This window comes from Rhododendron vialii, chromosome 1a (assembly GCF_030253575.1).
Source record: "Rhododendron vialii isolate Sample 1 chromosome 1a, ASM3025357v1".
NCBI classification, from domain to species: domain Eukaryota; kingdom Viridiplantae; phylum Streptophyta; class Magnoliopsida; order Ericales; family Ericaceae; genus Rhododendron; species Rhododendron vialii.
This window is the reverse complement of record NC_080557.1, coordinates 37,741,513-37,764,605: the sequence shown is the minus strand read 5'-3', so window position 1 is coordinate 37,764,605 and position 23,093 is coordinate 37,741,513. Positions and strand designations below refer to the sequence as shown.

General features: G+C 36.9%; 1 protein-coding gene across 10 annotated transcripts in view; it reads left to right on the top strand.

The window, feature by feature from the left end:
- Positions 1 to 22,073, top strand: part of LOC131301483 (protein argonaute 4-like) — a 50,935-nt gene extending 28,862 nt beyond the window's left edge. For 3 of the 10 annotated variants that reach the window (XM_058328024.1, XM_058328154.1, XM_058328234.1), the window contains 22 exons: positions 13,299 to 13,585; positions 13,701 to 13,906; positions 15,269 to 15,481; positions 15,556 to 15,692; positions 15,776 to 15,873; positions 15,980 to 16,077; positions 16,279 to 16,444; positions 16,535 to 16,651; positions 16,719 to 16,826; positions 17,232 to 17,294; positions 17,400 to 17,513; positions 17,616 to 17,781; positions 17,884 to 17,996; positions 18,129 to 18,266; positions 18,558 to 18,688; positions 18,841 to 18,906; positions 19,387 to 19,450; positions 19,549 to 19,660; positions 19,742 to 19,815; positions 21,135 to 21,229; positions 21,338 to 21,369; positions 21,596 to 22,073. In XM_058328024.1, coding sequence (XP_058184007.1) covers positions 13,313 to 13,585; positions 13,701 to 13,906; positions 15,269 to 15,481; positions 15,556 to 15,692; positions 15,776 to 15,873; positions 15,980 to 16,077; positions 16,279 to 16,444; positions 16,535 to 16,651; positions 16,719 to 16,826; positions 17,232 to 17,294; positions 17,400 to 17,513; positions 17,616 to 17,781; positions 17,884 to 17,996; positions 18,129 to 18,266; positions 18,558 to 18,688; positions 18,841 to 18,906; positions 19,387 to 19,450; positions 19,549 to 19,660; positions 19,742 to 19,815; positions 21,135 to 21,229; positions 21,338 to 21,369; positions 21,596 to 21,771 — 2,760 coding nt within the window. In that variant the 5' untranslated portion in view covers positions 13,299 to 13,312 and the 3' untranslated portion in view covers positions 21,772 to 22,073. Of the gene's footprint in view, positions 1 to 8,255; positions 8,366 to 8,626; positions 8,669 to 10,137; positions 10,191 to 11,149; positions 11,207 to 13,298; positions 13,586 to 13,700; positions 13,907 to 15,268; positions 15,482 to 15,555; positions 15,693 to 15,775; positions 15,874 to 15,979; positions 16,078 to 16,278; positions 16,445 to 16,534; positions 16,652 to 16,718; positions 16,827 to 17,231; positions 17,295 to 17,399; positions 17,514 to 17,615; positions 17,782 to 17,883; positions 17,997 to 18,128; positions 18,267 to 18,557; positions 18,689 to 18,840; positions 18,907 to 19,386; positions 19,451 to 19,548; positions 19,661 to 19,741; positions 19,816 to 21,134; positions 21,230 to 21,337; positions 21,370 to 21,595 lie in introns of those variants that run through there. The other 7 variants (XM_058327840.1, XM_058327911.1, XM_058327972.1 and 4 more) reach the window with 7 other exon arrangements.
- The last annotated feature ends 1,020 nt before the right edge of the window (positions 22,074 to 23,093 follow it).

Genomic DNA, 23,093 nt, shown 5'->3' with positions numbered 1-23,093 from the left:
GAAGGCTCCAACACATCCCTTTGGTGCACATCTCAATGGCCGACGCTTCTGACATGCGATCTTTGCAATTGAGGCTTAAGCTTCTCCATCTATTGATGTAGTCAATTGCTGACTCGCCTTCTTGCTGGCGAGTGTTGCTAAGTTCAGTCATGTTGACAATGCGCCGTGTGCTGAAAAACCTATTAAGGAAATCTTGTTGCAGTTGGTCCCAACTTTTTATGGAATTCGGCTCCAGGTCTATGTACCAATCAAAAGCATAATCTTTCAATGACCGTACAAATTGTTTGACAAGCAGATCTCCATCCGTTCCAGCACTGCTACATGTCTCCACAAAGTGCGCAATATGCTGTTTGGGGTCTCCTTTGCCATCAAATTGTTGAAATTTTGGAGGTTGATAATTTTCTGGCATCTTTAATTGTTCGATCCTTTGTGTGTACGGCTTGGCGTATGATCGAAAAGTTTGAGATCCCCTTGCATCTTTTTCAGCAATTGCCCCCATGATGAATTCTTTCAATTGATGAATAGGTATTGATCCATCATCGGAGATTTGAATCTTTTTACTTGAAGTCTCTGAGTTTGTTGAGACTTTGAGTGCTTTGTGTGAAATACCTTCGCGCGAGACTAAGAAAATATCTCCTGGTGTAGCTTTGTGCGAGGTTTTGAGAACGTCTTGATGACTAGGTTCAAGCGAAGTTTTGAGGACGATGCGTGGAACTACTTCAGCCATAGATCCAAACGAATTTTTCTCTCTGCTCCTTGACATTCCCACTTGATCCACCTTATTTGAAAGCTCTTTAAGTTGAGCTTCTTGTCGTTGATTGTACTTTACAAGCTTCTCAAGTGTCTTGGTCAACGCCGCAAGTTGTTCCTCAAGAGAAGACGCTTGCACCATCATGACCGGCATGACTTCGTCATCAATGTAGTGCAGATCTTCATAAGGAGGGGAATGTGCAGATTTGTTGCTTTTCCTCGACCTTCGGAGGATGGACGGGTGTAGGAACACATGCTCGTCCTTATTGGTGTCAACTTCTTTTGCCCCCAACATGCTTAATAAGCGGCTTGATTTACGTGGCGTCGTGGAAGATGTACTTTTATTTTCTCCAGACATATTTGATAATAGGTGTAACCTTCAACTTTGATTTGGAAAGAGAAGAGATGAGAGGCAGAGATGGTCCCACCGGGCGTGCCAAAATCTGTTGAACACAAATTTCGAGTCTACCAAAAAGACGGGAAAAAATGATGAACGAGAGTCAATTTTATTGATGTATGATAACTAGGGTTACAATCTCTGATGAATTTCTAAGAGAAAATAATCCTCTGATTCTTCTCTTCGGTTGTTGTTGAAACGAGAGCTTGATGCTTATTCTCGGATCGAACGGCGGAATCTTCTCCAATGTTTGTGAAGAAGATGATGATCTAGGTTGAACGTTCTTCGGAGCTTTATAGCTTTTATCTGAAAGAACCTTCTTGTTGGATTTGGACTTGAGACTTGAGGAATTCTGAAGGGCTTTGAGGCTTTGATCTTCAGAGCTCTGGAGTTGGATGCTTGAATGTTGATGATGGAGATTTGACTTGAGCGTTCTTCAGGGTTTTGAAGCTTTGATCTGAAGAACCGTCTTGTTTGATGTGAACTTGACTTGAATGTTCTTCGGAGCTTTGAAGTTTTGATCTGAAGAACCATCTTGTCGGATGCAGATTTGAAGACTTCTGAAGGGCTTGAAGACTTTGATCTTAAGAGCTCTGGAGCTTGTGTGCTTCAATGTCAGATGGGAAAAATATGAGAGGGAGCACCTCTATTTATAAGGATGTGGGATGGAGACTCCAACCCTAACCTTCCATATTGATCTCTTTAATTATTTCCTTTATTGAATTTAAAAGGAATAATAATAATTTGATAATTACCTTTCCTTTTTAGAAAAAGGTAATTATATATTATTATTCACCAATTAGCCTAATTTGATTGGCCGGACTTGATAAAAGAATAATTGTGTCATTTTGACATGTGGCACCATTTAATTGCTCCATTTACATGTCTCTGACTTTTGACCACGGACACTTGGCATCACTTGATTGGCTCGTCCATGAAACTTTGACTTTGACTTATAGGCACTTGGCAACATTTGATTGGCCAATTTTTATGCCCTAGCAACACGTGGCAATTTGTGATAGGTTAGAATTTTTACATGCCTACAAAATGAAATTAATAGTTAGAGATATAAGGTAATGATTGAAGAAATATATAGGATAATTATTAAAAACAAAACTAAAACTAATTTAGCAAATACAGACACTGTTAAATACTCCATCAATCACCCTCATCAAAATTAACTTGCGACAGAGCAAACATTTGAAAACTTCGTGCTCCAAATACCTGTTTGTTATTCTGTCAAAATCAACTTTTGACCTGTCAATTAAACTTCTACAGTATTTGACGTCGTACCCTGATTTGGAAAATCCTGTACTGCATAGGCATCGTTCATTTCGGTACAGATAGTTTGGATTTAATTCAAGTTTTTATTGACTTGAACCGTTCATTCCTCAAATTAAAATACGAGTTGTCTATCGCCGAAATGAGTTGCTGGATCGACCGCACTACAATTCTATAGAGTAGCCCGTCCTAAAGGATTCATGAATCTCGAAGTATCCCCACACTAATAATGGGTGAAGATAGATCTCTGCGTACAAATTACTTTGAGACCCGTCTCGAGTTCTTCAAAGATAATTCAAATTGTCTATTTTGTTCAGTATATATTACTAGCGGTATCCGTGCTAAGAGCACCGACCATGGGCTTGTACCTATATCTTACATGCCTTGTGGGGCTCACTACGGATTCCATACAAATTATTCGATCTATTGAACATGTGTAGGTACTTAAGGGTCCCCTTCTGCTAAGAGAAATAAATACTTTTATTTTAAATTAAAAGTAATGTATTATGAGAAAATAACTCATCTCGTAAAACAAGAAATAAGTGTTTAAAAATAAGAATTATTCAATGTAAATTGCTATTCTCCCTCCCCTGACACCCCACCCCCCGACCCCACACCACTTTTTCCACACTTTTCCCGGATTACCCCCGCTCCCTCGGGCTCCCCTAAAACGGCAATTAGTTAAAAAAAAAATCAAAACCATCCATTTGCAATCTTATGGAGCAAAAACGTAATTATGAGAGCCTTACAGACAAAATTTGATTATATCTCTTTAAAATAATATGATCAGAATAAAAATATCTACACACCTGTTCAAACGGATTAAAAATTGAAGCACTTAATTTTTTAACCATATTTTTTAATATATAAACGGTCTCAAAAAATTAAGTGCTCAAATTTTCAAATAGGGCTCTCATAATCACGTTTCTGCTCCATAGGATTACAAATTGATGGTTTTGAAATTTTTTTTTAACTAAAACGTTGTCGTTTTAGGATTGCCGTTTCAGAGCAAAGACCTTTTTCTTATTATTTTATTTTGAATGTTCATAATGAATTTTTTGGTTTAAGGTCTTTCAACAAACACCCTAAGACTCATTATTTAGTTTCAAGACTCTCTTAAGGTGTCCGTTGAAAGGCCTTGGAGCCAAAAATTTATTATAACCATTTAGGATGAAATGATCAGAAAAATAACATCTTTGAACCGATTCAAACGGATTGAAAATTGTTTACACCGTTTATATATTAAAAAAATAAGTGTATTCTAAAATTTATTATGACCATTTAGGATGAAATATTTAGAAAAATAATATCTTTGCACCGGTTCAAACGGATTGAAAATTGAAATACTTTTTTTTAACTATATTTTTTAATATATATATATATATATATATATATATATATATATATATATAGGAAAAAAATAGTCAGATTAACTTTTAACTATATTTTTTAATATATAAACGGTTTAAAAAAATAAGTGTTTTAATTTTCAATCCGTTTGAATCAGTGCAAAAATGTTATTTTTCTAATCATTTCATCCTAAATGGTTCTAATAAATTTTTGGCTCTAAAACTTTTCAATGGGCATCCTAAGAGCTCTAAACTAAATAAGGAGTCTTAGGATGCTTGTTGAACTGGTTAATGTTGTACTTATATATATTTGTTTTTTTATATAGATTTTTGAAAGCATAGAAATATGTTAGCTTGAGCACAGAGCGTTGGTCTTAAATATGGTATTGTGGTGGTTAATTGAAAATAGAATTTTAGTTAACCAAAAAAAAAAAGGAGGAAAAATGGGAAAGGAAGCAAATAAAGAAAAAATTGAAAATAAAAAAAAAAAAGAAGAAAAAGAAGGAACTCGGGGAAGAGGGTAAAACGGGAAGGAGGGGGTGGGGTCGGGAGGGGGCTGTGTCAGAAGGGGGAATAGCAGCTCTCTTATCCAATTAACTTTTCATTCAAAAGTTATACAGTACTTCCATACACCAGAGGGGCAAGGTCGGTAATTTACTTATATGGACAGTCAAAAATGGGCAAACGATTACGATAGTATTAAATTACTGGGAAAAAGAACACGAGAGAGAGAGAGAGGACCGATGTGTGAGTGTGACACATCTCCTACTTTACTCCCTATGTGTCACCTTCCCCTACTCGCCTCTGCTTCTTCGGTGTCCCACGCGCCATTAAAGCGCACACACAGGAAAAAAAATACTACAGTACTCCGTGGTACTTTACTAGTATAACGCATTATGTTGCTTTTGGCCTTTCGAGGCTAACGAAAAGCAGAAAGTCTACACTCTACACACATATAATCTGTGCACAGATTTTATTGTGGGATTCACCATAGATCCCACATAAATCATTCGAGCTGTTCATTAAATGTAAAACATTTTTTCAAGGGTCACCGTAAAAAATGATTTCAATCCGATATCTATATGTGCTCGATCCAATCATATAACTTTTCATTATCCGAAAATTTGAAAAAAGTTAGATAGTTGGATGAAGCATCTATAGGTATTGGATTAAACTTATTTTTTACAAAGACTCTTGAAAAAATGTTTTACATTTAATGAACAGCTCGGATGATTTGAGTGGAACCCGTGGTGGGCACCACAACAAAATCTATGCACAGATTGCTGTATGTGTAGCAGGACTGAATGAAAAGTCCTCCTCCTAAGGTTATCAACTACTGTACTACTATGCATTTACTTCCTCACTCCCAATTTTTTGGTCATTTTTCAGAGTTTGTGACATTTTTTAATTAATTATACTCCTGTAATTTATAACGTTTTAGGTGATTTCAAAAATATTGAATTATAGAACAAATCGAAATTTATCAAATAAGATTCATATTTGATATAAATTCATTACCATTTTAAAGATATAACTAGTTTTTTAATCTAGTTAGAATAGAACTGGAACAAGAAAATTGAGACGGAGGGAGTATTTAACAACCGTGCTACCCATACAGAGAATTCCACACTGTTAGCGCATAGTTGTTGTGTGGGCCTATTATGGGTCCCTCATAAATGATCTGAGGCGTTCATTAAATGTAAAATATTTTTTCCAGGGCACTCGCAAAAAATCAGTTCAATCTCATACCTATAGGTGCTTGATTTAATTATCTAACTTTTCATTTGGATTTCAGGATAATGAAAAGTTAGATGATTTAATTGAGCATTTATAGGTATCGGATTGAGCTGATTTTTTTACGTAGATCTTTAAAAAATATTTTACATTTAATAAACAACTTGGATCATTTGTGTAGGACCTGGAGTGAGCCCCACACACGAATCTGTGCGTGATCTGCGTGCTAAAAGTCTGTGTGAATAAACTTACTATTTATCTAAATAAAATAAAATAAGATAGCAAATCCGCAACGGCAATAATAACAAATACTAGTATTTATGTAATTCCCAATCGACGGGTATGGACGGCCGTTTTTGCATTTGATCATGTATACACAATATACACAACATGATTGCTCTAAAAAAATTACTACCATTGAAATAATGCCCTGGAATCCGGCCATTCCTGTAGATAACTAATGTCTTTCAAAAGAATTAATGGCATATATGCATGAACAAATTGTATTTATAGAAGTATGGATAGATTGTTCATTTTATAAATTTCGTTAAAGAGAGAGAGAGAGAGAGATTTGCGATATACTCCGTAGATCCAAGTTTGATCTAACGGGGTCAACGTAAAATTGGAAGAATTAATAGAACGAAGAGTCTATCTTGAAGTTTACATTTAACGATCATTTATTGGAGAACGAATCAGGTAAGATTATTTTATAGTACTAATTTAATTATTTAGTAAATTACAGTTAATCCGACGATGGTAACATTACAACTGAAGAAATACACATCGAGTCATCTTCCTTAAGAGTTATACCTGCGATTTCATTTATATGTGAGATGTCATTGGATAAATGTGAGCCGATCACATAGGACAATGTTTCATCAATTCGGGAAAAAAAAAGGTTTGAAAGTTCACTTTTTTATGTGATCTGATCACATGGGCTAGTTCTATGAATTGCTTTAATTCAATGAACGATTTATTGTCTGAGTTATATTTACTGGAGTCTGTCGCTAATGGTGATTTTCTTTTTATAAAATCATATATTCACCGTTCATTTTATGTGAGCCGATCACACGAGATTACAACGATCTAAAAAGTGACCCTCCTGAATCTAAAAGGTGATCCGTTCGAAACATGACTTCACGCTCTCGCATCACAACCCCTTGCATTATAGTAAACAACTTATTGGATGATCAGTGATCACACGACATCGTCACGTGATGTTTCAACTGTCGTAACCACGAATTGCGAGAAAGCTGCCAAGCAGGGTGCTTGGCAGCAGTGCGGAGCAGTCGATCATCTCGGCACGGATGACTCGGATTTAATCTGAGCGCAAAAAAATCTGAATAGTCCATTGTTTGAATTAAGATCTGAGCCGTCAATTGCTGAGATGAATGATTAGATCACTTGCTCGAAACCGCTCCAAGCGTCCCTGGGTCCCACAACCACATTAGTATTTAGGTAAAACACTAAAACCCACATAATTGCAAATATGAGTGATCAAAAAATCCGTCAAATCACGAATCTAGTCCAAACCAATTACAACCTAAAAGTTTGGTTTGGTTGTTTAGTGGTATGGTTTGGTCATGATTTAAAAAATTAAAAACCACGTTATATGGGTTGGTTTGTAGATTCACGTTAACAATTATGGTTCCAAACCGATCCGAATCGTATAATACATATACACACACATATATATATATATAGTATCGTTTGATAAAAATGACCGTGAAGGGCTTCATCCGAGCAGTTTTTATTTGAATCGTTCGATAAAATATAAACTAAAACTGCTCGGATGAAGCCTTTCCGGTCATTTTTTTTGCTGATTCCTTGCGGGTACCCTTAAAATCACATTCTGAACATATTGAGTGGCTTAGATCATCGAAATTCTATCGGGAAATGGAGGTTCTTATTTTATTAAGTTAAGGTGATCCTTAGGAAAAAGGGACTCTATATATGTATATGTAATTTAATTATTATTCACCAAATATATACAAGAGCCTTTAGTCAACTACTTTTCTAATTTATAGATCCTATTAAATTCACCACAACATTTAGTCTTCCTTTCCTGTCAAGATAATTTAGACTAAGCTCTATATATCACAACTCATTCCTAATTTCCTATGATTATTATACTATACACAAAAATTACATGGGATTGCCAGATCAGTCAATTTTCACTGTCCAATTCCTTATTTCTCTAAAAATCTATACATGTAAATCAATTCCATTCATATTCCTAAAATTCCTTTACTACCGAGACTAATTACCCTAACTTTCTATATAGGAAAATCTATCGTATTCTATATAAAACTAACGTCGTAAACCTAAAGGGTATCCATATCTTGCTCAACCAACAATAAGTCCTCTATCTTCTTCAAATCGTGGTTTAAAATCGAAATCGAATCATATTTTAATGATTTGGATTGGTTTGGTTAAATGCCTTTTGTGGGTTGATTTGGTTTTTTAAATTCATAATTTGTAGATATTGGTTTGGTTATTGATTTATTATAAAACCGAACCAATCCGGATCACACTCATCCCTAATTGCAAAGGTGCATCGGATATTAGGCTGTCGGGGACCACTGAATAATTACTCCGAATAATGGGCTTTTCAACCGGCCCGGCATCCAAGCACCAACGCGATAACGTACGCGAGTGGGCTTTGATCTCACGCGCTCCAAGAGAGAACCGGAGAGAGAGAGGCGATGATATCTCTCCCTATATCAATGAGCTCACATTCCCTACAAAAACTCCCAAGAGTCCACTCTCACTCTCTCTAAAAACCCTTCGTCTGGTAAATTTCTCTCCTAGGCCACTGGCTGCCGTTAGGGTTTCTGATCATCTCCTCGTCTCCGTGAGTCTCTCTCTCTCTCTCTCTCTCTCATCCACTCACTTTTTTCTATCTCAAAACCCCTTTTGGTTGAGACACTGGGTTCAACCTCAACGCCGTGAAACTGTTCTTGGTTGTTCTTTTAATCGGTAGTTTGGAGTTAAAACCTACGTAATCTGGTCTCAACCGTGTTTTTACTTGAGTTTTTGTTGTATATTCTAAGGTTTGGACTTGATCTGTGTTGTTCATGGTTTATTTACTTATTTTTTCGCCGTTTGACTTGCCGCTCTGTGAAATCTTCAGCCCTGGTTTACGCCGATAGTGTAGGTACATTTTTGCCCTTCGATTTATTTTTGGTTTGACTTGCATGGCCCTCTCTGTGACTTGATGTGTTTCTGTCAAGCCATGGGTGTTTTGTTTTCGTTCAAAAGTAGTTTTCTCTTTCATTTTTGGTTGGGTTTGGTTTTGGCGGTGATTGGGGAGTTTCTTGTGTTTTTTCCCTTCTGGGTGTGTTCTGGTTGAAGTCAGGCTGTTTTGTTGTGGGTTAAAAGTAGTTTTCTTGCTCTTGTATTTGTTCTAGGTGGTGTTTGGGGAATTTCTCTTATTAGTTTCTGGGTTTTTCCTTCTGGGTGTTGTTTTGATAGAAGTCGGGCTGTTTTGTTTTTGTTTATAAGTAGTTTTCTTGCTTTTGATGGTGTTAGGGTAATTTCTCGTGTTTTTCTCCCTGTTTTTCCTTCTGGGTGTGTTTCGGTTGGACCCAGGCTCCTTTGTTCTTGTCTAAAATAAGTAATTTTAGTTTTCTACTCCTTTTTAGCCGTGTCAGGAATTTTTTGTTATGTTTTTCTTTGTTTAGTTACTGCACGTTTTGCTTATTTCTTTTACTCTGGGTGTGTTTTTGGTCAGTTGTGGCTCTAATTCCCCAGTTTTTGATAAATTTGGCCTGGATCTAAGATGCATGATGTTTATTTTCTTGGTATAGGTTTTTGAGTGTGATACTTAGTGGTTTGTGGTCTTTTCCTGTTTTGACTTTTGTTTAACTCTAGCTATGTTGATATCTGTGGTCTCTATGCTTTATTTTTGTGTGATCGAGGTCTCAAGGTTTTTTAATGGGTCTTTCTGTCTGTTTTAACTTTTAAATGCTATTTTCAGTATTAGTTTTTCTAGCAAGGCTCTCAGGTTCTGACACCCTCAGAAAATTTGCTCAGTGTGGTTGTATTTTGAGAATCAGATTTGCTGAACTTTCCGGATCCTGTTCTTGGAGATATACACATTCATTCGTTTTATTCGTTACTTATTTTGAAGGGAATATATGTTGTTGATACCTTTTTTTAGTGTTCTTAAAACTGATTTATTGTCAGAAGTCAAAAGGTTTCGAAAACCATCAAAGTTGGTTCTTAAGCTTCAGGCAGAACATATTCTGTTGTTCCAAAAGGAAAAGGAAAAATTGCATGCAAACAGAGTGTTTTGACCGGCCTGGGTTAGAGTGCAAACTTGTGTTTTTCATAGTTCAACTCATTTTAGTAGACGTAACCAGGGGAAATCTATTCAATGTTGTGTTTCTTTTGCTGTTTTTTGAAAGATTTTCATGTTTGGTTTTGAGGGTTTGAGTTTGTTCTATGCTTATTTGATCTATTACACTTCTGTTTTTGCTGTTGGTTTTTTTCCCTCTAAGCATGTCTTCAATGTTGTGTTTCTTTGCTGTTTTTGAACGAATTTTCCTTCTGTTTTGGGGGGTTTGAGCTTGATCTACGCTTATTTGGTCTATTTCACTTATGTTTTTGTTGTTTGACTTGCAGTTTTGCTTGGAAATCTTCAGCTGTGTGTAAACAGTGGTTTTGCAACAGTTAGGGTAAGAAAAAATCCTTTGAATGCGGTGTTTTCTTGTCTTACATATTCCTTTTCTATACTTAATTGACGATTTCTTGTGTTTTGGTGCAAGTCTCCCTGTTTTGTTTTTGTCTGTAAGTAGTTTTCATGCATTTTAATTATTTCTGATTTAAAGGAATTTCTTTTATTTTCTTATTCCATTCTTATTCTTGCTTGTTGTCTTATTCTTGAGTTCTTCACTTGTTTAGTTGTTTTGGGTGTTCTTTATCCCTCTTCTTTTTTGGCTCTTATCTCCTTTGTCCTTCTAGATGTGGTCTGGATCTACGATGTTGATGTTTACCTGTAGTTATCTTGTCTGATGTCTGAAGTTGTGGTCTTTACACTTATTTTTTTGTGCGTAGAGCCTTTCTAACTTCATTTGTCTGACTTGCGGTCTGTTAAGTGTTAGGACTGTGTTGTTTAAGCAGCTGTGTCAGGTTTGAAACCCTTGTCCTAATGTTGTTTTCTATTTCGAGGAGATGATTTGTTTTGTTATCTTCCAGAACCAGCTTTGGGAATCATTTGGGAAACCGTTTTTTGAGAAGAGAAACACTCAGTTTTTGCATGAAATTCACTTCTTAGCAGAACTTGTTTTCCAGAATTTGATGACGTCTTTTTGATCTCCGTGATACCATGAAACATTTCTAGCAAAGTAGGTTGTGAAAACTGAATTAGGGTTTAAACAAATCACCATCAGTGAGTATGTTATGTTCCCGGTTCCAATCAAAGACTTTGGTCACTTCATTAACTGCACTAACGGAAGTATTTGTTTTGTCTTCCAAAAGGGTTAGTTTTCTCCCAAGTGTTTCGTGTTAAAATCTCTTCAATTTTGACTTTCTTTTGCTGTTTTTGATCAATTTTCTTGTTGTTTTGTGGGGTTTGAGCTTCATCTATGCTTTAGTTGGTCTATTTCACTAATGTTACTGCTGTTTTGACTTTCAGTTTTACTTGGAAATCTTCAGCAGTTTGTGTTCTACCAGTGGTTCTCCGACAGTGCAGGTATAGAAAATTCTTTAAATTTGTTGTTTTCTTTTCTAGACTTGACTAATGTGTTTTGGTTCAAGTCTCTGTTTTCTTCTTATGTGAAGAAGTTAATTTCTTGCATTTTTACCATTTCTAATTTCTCTTTTTTTTTGCTTCCTGGTCTTTTTTGCATGTTGTCTTGTTCCCAGGTTCTCTACTTGTTTGGTTGTTTTTTTCCTCCTCTTTTGGCTCTGACCTCCTTCCTTTTGCTAGATGTATTCTAGGATAGTGATGTTTACCCTCATGGAGTAGTTCTTTTATGTGATGTGTGGAGGAGGGGTTCAGGTGTTTTCTGTTTTAGCTTTTGATTTGGCTTGTTCGACTGTGAAGGCTGTGGTCTTTAACCTTTATTTTCGTATTCATAAAGGCATTCTAACCTCAATCGCACGTCTTATTTTCTCTAAAGTGATGGGATTATGTTTTTTAAGCACCAGTGTCAGGTTCTGAAACTGTCCTCCAAAGTTGTTTTCTATTTGCGGAGTTGATTTGTAAAGCTTTGTTTTCGCATCATTCAGAACCAGCTCTTGGAAAACATGTGGGAAACTGTTTTTGAAAAGAGAAACACTCAGTTTGCATGAAATTCACTTCTTTGCGGAATTTGTTTTCAAGAATTTGATGACCCCTTTTTGATCGCCTTAACAATCCCACATAGCCTTGGCCCCTGTATGTATTTCGTTGCATGTACCCTTTTTGTGGCTTGTGCTACTTAGATGAGGACCATGAGGTCCTGGAGTGAATTTTTTTTTATGTTTATCTTTAGTTGATGCACGTTTTTATTTCTTGTACTCCTTCCGTCCCAAATTGTTTTTGCGGTCCACAAAACGGGAACTCAAAAAAGAATGCATTTCTCTCAAGAAAAAATTCAAATTTTTTTCATAAATTAAAAGAACTCATCAATATCTAGTAAATTGTTAAAAAAACCTTTAATATTTCTTGCAAAAATTATATTATTTTTACGTCCTTGTTTTGCGGACCGGACAAACATTATGGGACGGAGGGAGTATTGTTGGGCTGTTTTTAGCCAGTATTGGCTCTAAGAGCATCCACATTGTAATAAGCAAATTGGTATGGATAAGCAAACTTAACAACAATGCTAAAAAAACACCTCACATTGTAACAAGCAAAGTTACAAGTCTTTTAGCAAATAACCAAATTCCACCCATTCCATAACCAAACTTAACAACTTTTACCAATAACCAAAACTCAATAACCAAACCTAATAACCAAATTCAAAACTAAAAAATTAAAAAACACCTCACATTATGAGACGAATAATTTGGTGTGATCGGGTGCGTGATTGAAAATCGTTTGCAATTGGACATAGGTGCATAACGTATTGTGGGGTTTTTTTTTATAGGGATACAAAAATAACCAATGTGGACATAGGTGCACATTTTGGTTATCGATTTTGATTATTCCCATTGCGGATGCTCTAATTTCTGAGTTTCTGCTAAATTTGTCCTGTATCTGCCATGCATGATGTTTATTTTCTTGGTTTAAAGGTTTTTTGAGTGCGATGTTTCTGGTCTTTTCTTGTTTTAGCTTTTGTTTAACTCTAGCTATGTTGAAACTGTAGTCTCAATGCTCTAATTTTATGTTATTGAGGCCTCAAGGTTTTTCTTTGGTCTTGCAGTATGTTTTAACTTTTAAATGCTACTATAAGTTTTTGGAAGCAAGAGTTTCAGGTTCTGACAACCTCGAAAATTTGGTCTGTTTGGTTCTATTTTTAGAATCAGATTGCCCAACTTTCCAGATCCTGTATAAAATTTGATTCGTTTTCAAGCATTACTTGTTTTGAAGGGAATTTGTTATTGAGAACCTTCTTTTAGTGTTCTATTTACAGATTTATTGTCAGAAAACAGAAGTTTCAAAAACCATCAAAGTTGGTTCTTAAACTGCTGGCAAACATATCCTGCATGCAAACAGAGTTTTTTGACCCATATGGATTAGAGTGCATCCTTTTGTTTTTCATAGTTCAAAGTTTAGCTCATTAATAGACAACACCAGGCGAAACCCACTGGTATCTGCAACTTCTAACCTGTTATCTGTGTCTGCCAATTGTTTTCAGTCTAGGATTCGCCAATGGATTCCCACGAGGGAAATGGTGTAGGAAACGGTGCGGGAAATGGCATAGGAAACGGTGCAGGAAACGGTGCATCAGAGTCTTTGCCACCCCCCCCTCCTGTTCCACCGAATGTTGAGCCGGAGCAGGTTCTTGAACCTGCTAAGAAAAAGGTGGTGCGCGTCCCGATAGCGAGACGTGGTTTGGGATCAAAGGGGAATAAAATTCCTATACTGACAAATCACTTTAAAGTAAATGTCACAAACGTTAATGGTGACTTCTTCCATTACAGTGTATGTTTTCTGTACTTAACTTTCTAATATGAGTTCATCTCACTTTCTGAAATTTGATGGAACCTGCTACCTGTATCAGTCTTTTGTGTTATAATAATTCTTTTCTCTGAAACAGGTTGCACTTTTTTATGAAGATGGGCGCCCGGTCGACGGAAAGGGAATTGGTAGGAAGGTCCTCGACAGAGTTCATGACACTTACGACACAGAGCTTGCTGGGAAAGACTTCGCGTACGATGGGGAGAAAAGTTTGTTCACCCTGGGTCCTCTTCCTAGAAACAAGCTCGAATTTACAGTTGTGCTTGAGGATGTCGTGTCCAACAGGTATGGCGAGAAGAACTTCTTTGTTCAGTACCAGGTTTGGCTTGTTTGTCTGTGTTCTTTAAGCTTTATTTTTGTATTCCTAGAGGCATTCTAACTTCATTTGCACGTCTTATTATCTCTAAAGTTCTAGGATCATGTTTTTTAAGCACCAGTGTCAGGTTCTGAAACCGCCATCCAAAGTTGTTTTCTATTTGCGGAGTTGATTTGTAAAGCTTCGTTTTTGCATCTTTCAGAACCAGCTCTTGGAAAACATGTGGGAAACTGTTTTTGAAAAGAGAAACACTCAGTTAGCATGAAATTCACTTCTTTGCGGAACTTGTTTTTGTGAATTTGATGACGCCTTTTTGATCACCTAAACAATGAGTTATAGTCTGAAACATTTCTAGTAAAGTAAGTTTCAAAAAACGTCAACCAACCAAGCTATTGTAAAGTAACAAGTGAGTCTGAAAAGTGCATCCAACATAGCCTTGGCCCCTGTGTGGATTTCTTTGCATGTTGTAACTTGTAACCCTTTTTGTGGCTTGTACTACATGGATGAGGACCATGAGGTCCTGGAGTGAAATCTTTTATGTTTATCTCTTAGTTAATTCACATTTTGCTTATTTCTTGTATTATGAGGTTGTTTTTGGCCAGTCTTGGCTCTAATTTCTGAGTTTCCGCTAAATTTGTCCTGTATCTGCTATGCATGATGTTTATTTTCTTGGTTTAAAGGTTTTTGAGTGTGATATGTGGTGGTTTCTGGTCTTTTCTTGTTTTAGCTTTTGTTTAACTCTAGCTATGTTGAAACTGTGGTCTATTTTGTGTTATTAAGGCCTCAAGGTTTTTCTTTGGTCTAGCTTTTACCTTTAAATGCCAGTATTAGTTTTTTGTAGCAAGAGTCTCAGGTTCTGACAATCTCGGAAATTTTGGTCTGTTTGGTTCTATTTTGAGAATCAGATTTGCGAAAGTCTCTGGATCCTGTTCTTGGAGATATAAAATTTGATTTGTTTTCATGCATTACTTGTTTTGAAGGGAATATGTTATTGAGAACCTTCTTTTAGTGTTCTAAAGACAGATTTATTGTCAGAAAACAGAAGTTTCTAAAACCATCAAAGTTGGTTCTTAAGCTGCTGGCCAAAATATACCTGCAGGCAACAGAGTGTTTTGACCCATCTGGATTAGAGGGCATCCTTTTGTTATTCATAGTTCAAATTTTAGCTCATTAGTAGACAACACCTGGGGAAACCCACTGCTATCTGCAACTTCTCTTTCGTGATGAACAAATACTACTTTTCTGGGGAACAAATACTACTTTCTATGTTAATACTGTATCATTTATGGTTATGTTGGCACTTAATTTATTTTACGCATTTTTATTTCCAGGAACAATGGTAATAAAAGCCCTGGAAGCCCCAACGATGACCGGAAAAGGCAACGGAGACCGTACAATTCCAAGACGTTCAAGGTGGAGATCAGCTTTGCAGCGAAAATCCCGATGCAGTCAATTGCGAATGCTCTTCGGGGTCAAGAATCTGAGAACTCTCAAGAAGCCCTGAGAGTTCTGGACATAATTTTGAGACAGCATGCATCAAAGCAGTAATTCATCTTCATATCCGTAATTTTTTTGGACGGCTTTGGGTATTCATTTAACTTAACGCTGTATGTTGCAGGGGCTGCCTCCTTGTTCGCCAGTCATTTTTTCACAATGACCCAAAGAATTTCGTAGATGTTGGAGGTGGCGTTCTGGGCTGCAGGGGCTTCCACTCTAGTTTCCGGACTACACAGGGTGGATTGTCTCTAAACATAGGTACATTTGGACTGCAATCACATTCTATGCTCTTTCTTGTCCAATTATGTAATTTCATCACCAATCTTCCTTTTGACTTTCAGACGTTTCTACGACCATGATAATTCAGCCTGGGCCGGTTGTGGATTTCCTTATATCAAACCAGAATGTGAAGGACCCCTTCCAAATTGATTGGGCAAAGGTAGTAATATTTCGCCTACTGTTGTTACTGTGGTATTGACTCATCTTCTTCGTATAATTTATGTTTGCTTAAATATGCTGAACCTGTGGTCACTTGTTTATATTAGGCAAAACGCACCCTGAAGAATTTGAGGGTAAAGACCAATCCTGCCAATACAGAATACAAGATATCTGGACTGAGTGAAAAGCCTTGCAAAGAGCAGATGTATGCTTCCTTGATATTGATTGCCTCTTTCTTTGGGCACGATGCATAGACCGACTGAGTTTTTCCAATTACACTGCACATTCACAGCATGAGTACTGTTTATTCTCTCTGGGAAGTTTGTAAATTGTCAGAATTGGTTATTGGTCCTAGAATGAAGTGTCTGATCAGTTTACCTTTTTTCTTCTCTATCGAATGCTTTAGGTTTTCATTGAAGAAGGGAAAGGATGAGGATGGTGAAATTCAAACTGTCGAAGTGACTGTGTACGATTACTTCGTTAACCATCGCAATATAGAGCTGCGTTATTCTGGTGATCTACCGTGCATTAATGTTGGGAAGCCAAAGCGCCCAACTTACTTTCCTCTCGAGGTGAAATTATGAATTATAATTCTCATTAGGTGGAAAGCTGCTTTTGATCTCATTCTGTTATATGGTTTCTCATTGCGGCTCTGGTTTTAGTTATGCTCGTTAGTATCCTTGCAACGCTATACGAAATCACTGTCAACTTTTCAAAGATCTTCTCTAGTGGAGAAGTCAAGACAGAAGCCCCAAGAAAGGATGAGGGTTTTGACTGATGTAAGTTTTGTCTCCTAATATTTGTGTCTTTATCCTTATCCTCTGCTAAGTCTCTTGGTTTTGACAGGCTCTTAAAGTCAACAATTATGATGCAGAGCCGATGCTGCGTTCTTGTGGCATTTCAATCAATAACAACTTCACCCAAGTTGAAGGCCGTGTACTCCCAGCCCCAAAGGTACTTTTTAAGTCCATTTTGGCGTTGTGATTTCTTCAGCTATTGGTCGTATTGGTTACCTTGAGGCCTGGTTCAACTTTGAGGAGGAGAAATGGAAGTAGTGTAAAAGTCTTTTACTTCGCCATTAATTGCAGTTTTAACTGAATAAGTTATCAGGCAAAAAGTGAAAGAGCTGGCATCATATTTTTTAGTTAATAGTGTCCCAAGCCAAACAACACTATTTATTAGTTCATGCAATATCCTTTTTTCCAATGGACTCAAGAAAATCGGATTCCATTTTGCCTTCGTTTTAGTTTACTTCACCTAAATAACTTTCCTGCACAACATTCTTGACACCGGAATGGAATGTAAGTGGAACTACATTATATTATAGACTCTTTCTAACTAATACTAGTCATATTACAGTTGAAAGCGGGAAATGGTGAAGACTTCTTTGCACGAAATGGCCGGTGGAATTTTAATAACAAGGTTCTCTTTGGCTGTACCTCATTCCTCTTATTTTTGCTTGGGTTTTCCAAACCCTGGCTCAAGTTTGACTTAATCTGCTGTTCTTGTATATATTTGGCGGAGTAGAAACTGGTGAACCCTACAAAGATCGAGCGCTGGGCAATTGTTAACTTTTCAGCTCGCTGTGACTTACGTGGCCTTGTTAGAGACTTAACCAGAACAGGAGAAATGAAGGGAATTGTATGTGCTGTCATTTATATATACCACATCTTCACTGCTTTATGATTTGAACTTGGAAGTATGACCCTTTTTGATCTTCTTTTGTTTTTTTTGTTTTGGTAGCATATCGAAGCTCCTTTTGATGTATTTGAAGAGAGCCCACAGAATAGACGAGCTCCTCCTCCTGTTAGAGTGGACAAGATGTTTGAAGAAGTCCAATCCAAACTTCCAGGGGCGCCTCAATTTCTCCTCTGCGTGCTGCCGGAGAGAAAGAATTGTGATCTTTATGGTATTGTTTGTTGGTTTTTTTGGATAATTATTTGATGTATTTATTTCATACTTTTGTTTCCTTTGCTCGTGTTTTTTTGACAAAAATCGTTTGACATGTAAGGTCCATGGAAGAAAAGGAACCTTGCTGACTTTGGGATCGTTACTCAATGCATGGCGCCAACAAGAATAAATGATCAATATCTTACTAATCTTCTCCTTAAGATCAATGCAAAGGTGAGATATTGTATCATGGTATAATTTCTGCTATGTGATACACATTCCCTTTCTTTTCACTTTTCAGTGTGCAAGTCTGGACATCTAGATACGCTCGTCTTGTCGTCTTCTTACTTTCTTCATTTCTTGCAGCTTGGTGGACTGAATTCTATGTTAGCTGTTGAACATTCTCCCTCGATTCCCTTGGTATCTAAGGTCCCTACCATAATTATCGGGATGGATGTCTCTCATGGCTCTCCAGGACAATCTGATGTACCATCAATTGCTGCGGTAACGTGCTTCCTTTTATCCGTCTTTTTTTAATGCTCTCCCCTGCGAAACTTTTTCGGGCCTGTGGTATTTTCAGTACTTGAAAACGCACTTGCAATTAGTGGCATAGGATTAGCGGGCGGGTTGGGTGTCGATTGTGATGCATTTCGTTTGTTATGATGCTATATACTTTATATCCTTTTAACCTCGGGTTAATAAAATTCTTTGCCGGTCAAAAAAAAGAATGCACTTGCGATTCCATTCTGTTTCTGATTATTGAACTCAGCTTCTTATCTTTTATGTAAAATTTAGGTTGTTAGCTCCAGGCACTGGCCTCTTATATCACGATATAGGGCGTCAGTCCGTACACAGTCTCCCAAGGTTGAAATGATAGACTCACTGTACAAGCGTGTTTCTGACAAGGAGGATGATGGCATAATGAGGTTGGAATTTTCATGTTCAATTATACGGCAGTTTTAGCCATTTTCTGGATTTATCAAACGTCATTTGTTGTGATCATGATTATTTTGTTGTTTTGATTCCCTTTGGATATGCTTAAAACAGTTGAGAACTGAAGTGAGTTTTCCTCTTCCAGGGAGCTCTTGCTAGATTTTTATGTGACTTCAGGGAAAAGGAAGCCTGACCAGATTATCATATTTAGGTAAGAAAAGGTGTGATGTGTATTGGTATTTATTAGACACTACTGTCCTGTTTTAAGATTTAATGTTTCCTTTCTTTTGATGAAATTTTGTACCTTATTGTCCAATCTTCAAATTTTATGTTCATTCATAGTTTGAATTGCCACTTCTGTATGTTTTCTTACAATCAAACATTAGACGCATATCCAATTATGTCACTAAACAGTAGGCTAGTTGGAAACTTGGAAACAATATCGTGTGGCAAAATTAAGTTTGGCACGGGCCAATTTACATATAAACAGTCTTATGAATTTCCCCATGGTGCAGCAAGATTTTACTATGTCTCTTGAAATTTCTTTTGACGTGCATTTTTTTTTTTTTCAGCTTGTTTTCCTTTTAGTGTAGTTCTACATTCCTGTTGGCTGGTTCTTTCCTTTTCAATCTCATGGCCACACCTAATTTATCCCCCCTTTTGTTAACCTATTATGTTTTCATTTTGCTAGGGATGGCGTTAGTGAATCTCAGTTCAACCAAGTTCTCAATATCGAACTCGATCAAATTATTGAGGTTTTTGTGCTAATTTACATTCTTTTTGTTGAGATGCTATCCCCCCCTTTCTGGCTTAGTTTTAAAGCTATAAGTTGGAATTTATTTGGGTAATGCAGGCCTGCAAGTTCCTGGATGAGAACTGGACGCCAAAGTTCGTTGTCATTGTGGCCCAGAAAAATCATCATACAAAGTTTTTTCAGCCTGGATCTCCAGATAATGTGCCCCCAGGTAAGTCCTCTGGCAACATCATGGAGATAATTCAGTTCTCTTGATTGAATGGAAACTCTTTGACATTTTTCTACCGTGCAGGGACGGTGATAGACAACAAAATATGTCATGCACGGAACAATGATTTTTACATGTGTGCACATGCTGGGATGATTGTGAGTATTACTGTAGACTTGCCTAATTTGATTCTGTTTTGAAAGTGGCATTCCATTCAAACATGACGGGTGATTTTTCAATCATGTTTCGGCAACTGTGACTATTTCGGAGCTAGGCCTTATAAGCTCCTTCTCTCCTTTGTTTCTTTGCAACTTAAGGCTCTCAGTCCAATTGTTACTGCCCACCGCTGACCTCAGCCAAAGCACTAATTGCTACGGATTTCGGTAAATCTTGAGAATATAAAAGCAAATAATTATCAACAAGGATGATAATACTGACCACCACCGATCTTAGCCGACTTTGATTAAGTCATTTCCTGTACTTTTGCTGTTACCTCTCTCAAGTCTTTTTTTTTAGGATGACATTTCCTTTTAGTCATGCCTTGGAGGATTTCGTTATATATATTTCCAAAGCCATTGCAAGGAACATCTACCAGTAGTTTGAGTTCTACATCTGAGAGTGGTCAGACCAATGATTTGTGTTATTGGAGGTCACACGTGATATGGCATTGGATATTTCGTTTTATTTATTTTACTGGAGGAGTTGGGCAAAAGCATAGCGGAGAGATTACGTGCATAGAATATAATGCCGGGCTACGACTGTAGCCATCATGGAAAGGGAGAAACCAACAGTAATCGATTTCAATTTGTCTGTTGTACATGTTTGATAGTAATAATCGTAATTATTTTCTGAACCTTGCAACCATTTGTTGCTACTTATCTGAAAATTTTCATCACCAATGGTCATGTTTTACAGACAGCATCAAACTATTCCAGGAAGATTTTTCTACCCCCACCCCATTTTCAGGCACTTCAACCGGGCCTTAGGAAATTATAAAAGAACTCTTTGGAAAATTTCTATTTGCATTTACTTTTCTAAGGTTCTGTCTGACTCGTCATTTCTTTTTCAATTCCTGTTAAGAAATTGACTTGTTTTTTAACGGATGTTTTAGAGATTGGGGACTGGGTCTGTTTGCAAGCAGTGTTTAGTGGATTTTAGTTATTGAAAAGTGGAATTAGTGATGGTTTGAAATAGGTAATGTGAAGAGCACTGGATTCGTTTAGAGACCAATTGAATATAAAGAACATAGAGGTAGTAGTGTGACTATGGCATGTGTGTGCCAGGGGCATAGCGGCCACCTGGGGTAAAGTCCTTTTCTACATGTGTAGTGATGTTCAGAGTGCAACAGTGCTGGCTTGTGGGGATAGAAAAATTTACAGTGTCTTCATTTTACTTTGCTTAGTTGCTCGTGCATTCCCTTCGGAGTCTGGTTATCTTTCTTAGATCTGAGTTCTTTTTATGCATGCCTTCTTTGTAGGGTACGACAAGACCAACGCACTACCATGTGCTGTTGGATGAGGTTGGTTTTTCAGCTGATGACCTCCAGGAACTCGTGCATTCCCTGTCGTATGTGTAAGTGTTTTTTTGTGCAAAATCTTTCTAACTTTATTATGTCATAACGTTTCCACAGGTGTAACAACATTGTGAACATTTTTAAATGATTGTTTTTAATTTTTGTAGGTATCAAAGGAGTACAACAGCGATATCAGTTGGTAATTTTGATTCTCTGATTCCTTCACGTCAATAATATGATGCATCATTTTATTCAAGCTGAAATATATTATTCAAACTTTAACGGTGGTTATGAGCGAGATGATATAGTGGTTGATTCACGCAGATACACTAAATTTTTTCATTGCCACTGTTTCTGATCTTTTATGGTTGAAAGGAAAAACTGATCTTTTATGGTCATTGGCTGCTTTTGTTTTGTGTTTGCAGTTGCTCCCATCTGCTACGCTCACTTGGCGGCAACTCAGGTAGGGCAGTTTATGAAATTCGAAGACTTGTCTGAGACATCCTCGAGCCACGGGGGATTGACATCTGCAGGGCCTGTTCCGGTCCCTCAGTTGCCGAAGTTGCAGGAAGCTGTCTGCAACTCTATGTTCTTCTGTTAATGTTTGAAATCCCTGAACTTTACCCCTTTTGCTGAACGACTGTCCTAGGCACTGGGTTTGTATATATCTATCTGGTTTTGTGGTGACCTTCATCGGTGGAAGGCTCGGGCTTAAGTAGCTAAGTTGGATACCAAGTAGTTTCTAAGTCTTATTAGGTGCTTCCCAAACTATACTCTTTTGAAAACTTGTCGGTTTGGTTTATGCTCAGGCTAGCCCTGTTTTGCTGATTTATGTACGGCTAGGTTATGCTCAGGCTTGCCCTGTTTTGCTGACTTATATATGGCTAGATTATGGAGTTTCAATTGCGTCTAGTTATGTTATTCTTGAACGAGGGACCTTGGCTATTCTCCCGGTGGATGTGTTACTGACTGGTTATTTTTGGGTCTATGTTTTGGAATTCTAGAGGGAAAGAGAGTTATGGGAAGTGATGTTAAAATATTTTCGAATTTTCCCCAAACAAATCGTACCACATTTCTTTAAGACCGAAACAACTTAATGTGTCTCAATCCTTCTATTTGTCTTGTGTCCCATGATCGTAATTTATCTCTTGCCACTCTCCGATAACTCAGTTTTTTTTATGGCATCAAAGAGCATCATATACATATGAAAGAAAGAATACTTGCGGGAAAATTTCAAAATACTCCACATTTTTATTCTAAATTTCAATTAGACTTACTTTTTAAAAAAATCAATTTTACTCCCAATGCTATCTTTCTTTAATCAGAACGTTTTCTTATATTCGAATGACTAATGGATTTCGTTAAAGATTTTGTTAAATAGTGTTCTAAATTTCAATGATACAACGTTTCAAATTTCGATGATACAAGTCGTTCAATGTGTTTAGAACGTAATTTTAAAGACATGCGAGATATTAACAAAAAAATAATCAAGAAACGTTTCATCCAGACAATTTTTTACTGTTCAATAAAAAATTGTTCTAATGAAGTCATTGTCGATCGTTTTTTTTGCTAATTTCTCGTGGGTACCCTTAAAATCACGTTTTGAACACATTGAGCGGTTCAGATTATCAAAATTCAATCGGAAAAGGAAAGGTACGGACTAATCCGGATTTTGTTCAAGTCAGGACGTCCGGATTTTGCTTCAGTCTGCACCTCCTCTTTTCCGATTGAATTGATTCAAGCCGCTCAATGTGATTAGAACGTGATTTTAAAGGTACTTATGAGAAATTAACAAAAAAAAATTACCGGAAAGGGTTTTGATTTGAGCAGTTTTTTATTGAACTGTTCAGATGAAGTCCTTCCAGGTTATTTTTTTTTGCTAATTTCTCGCGAGTATTTTTAAAATCACGTTCTGATTATATT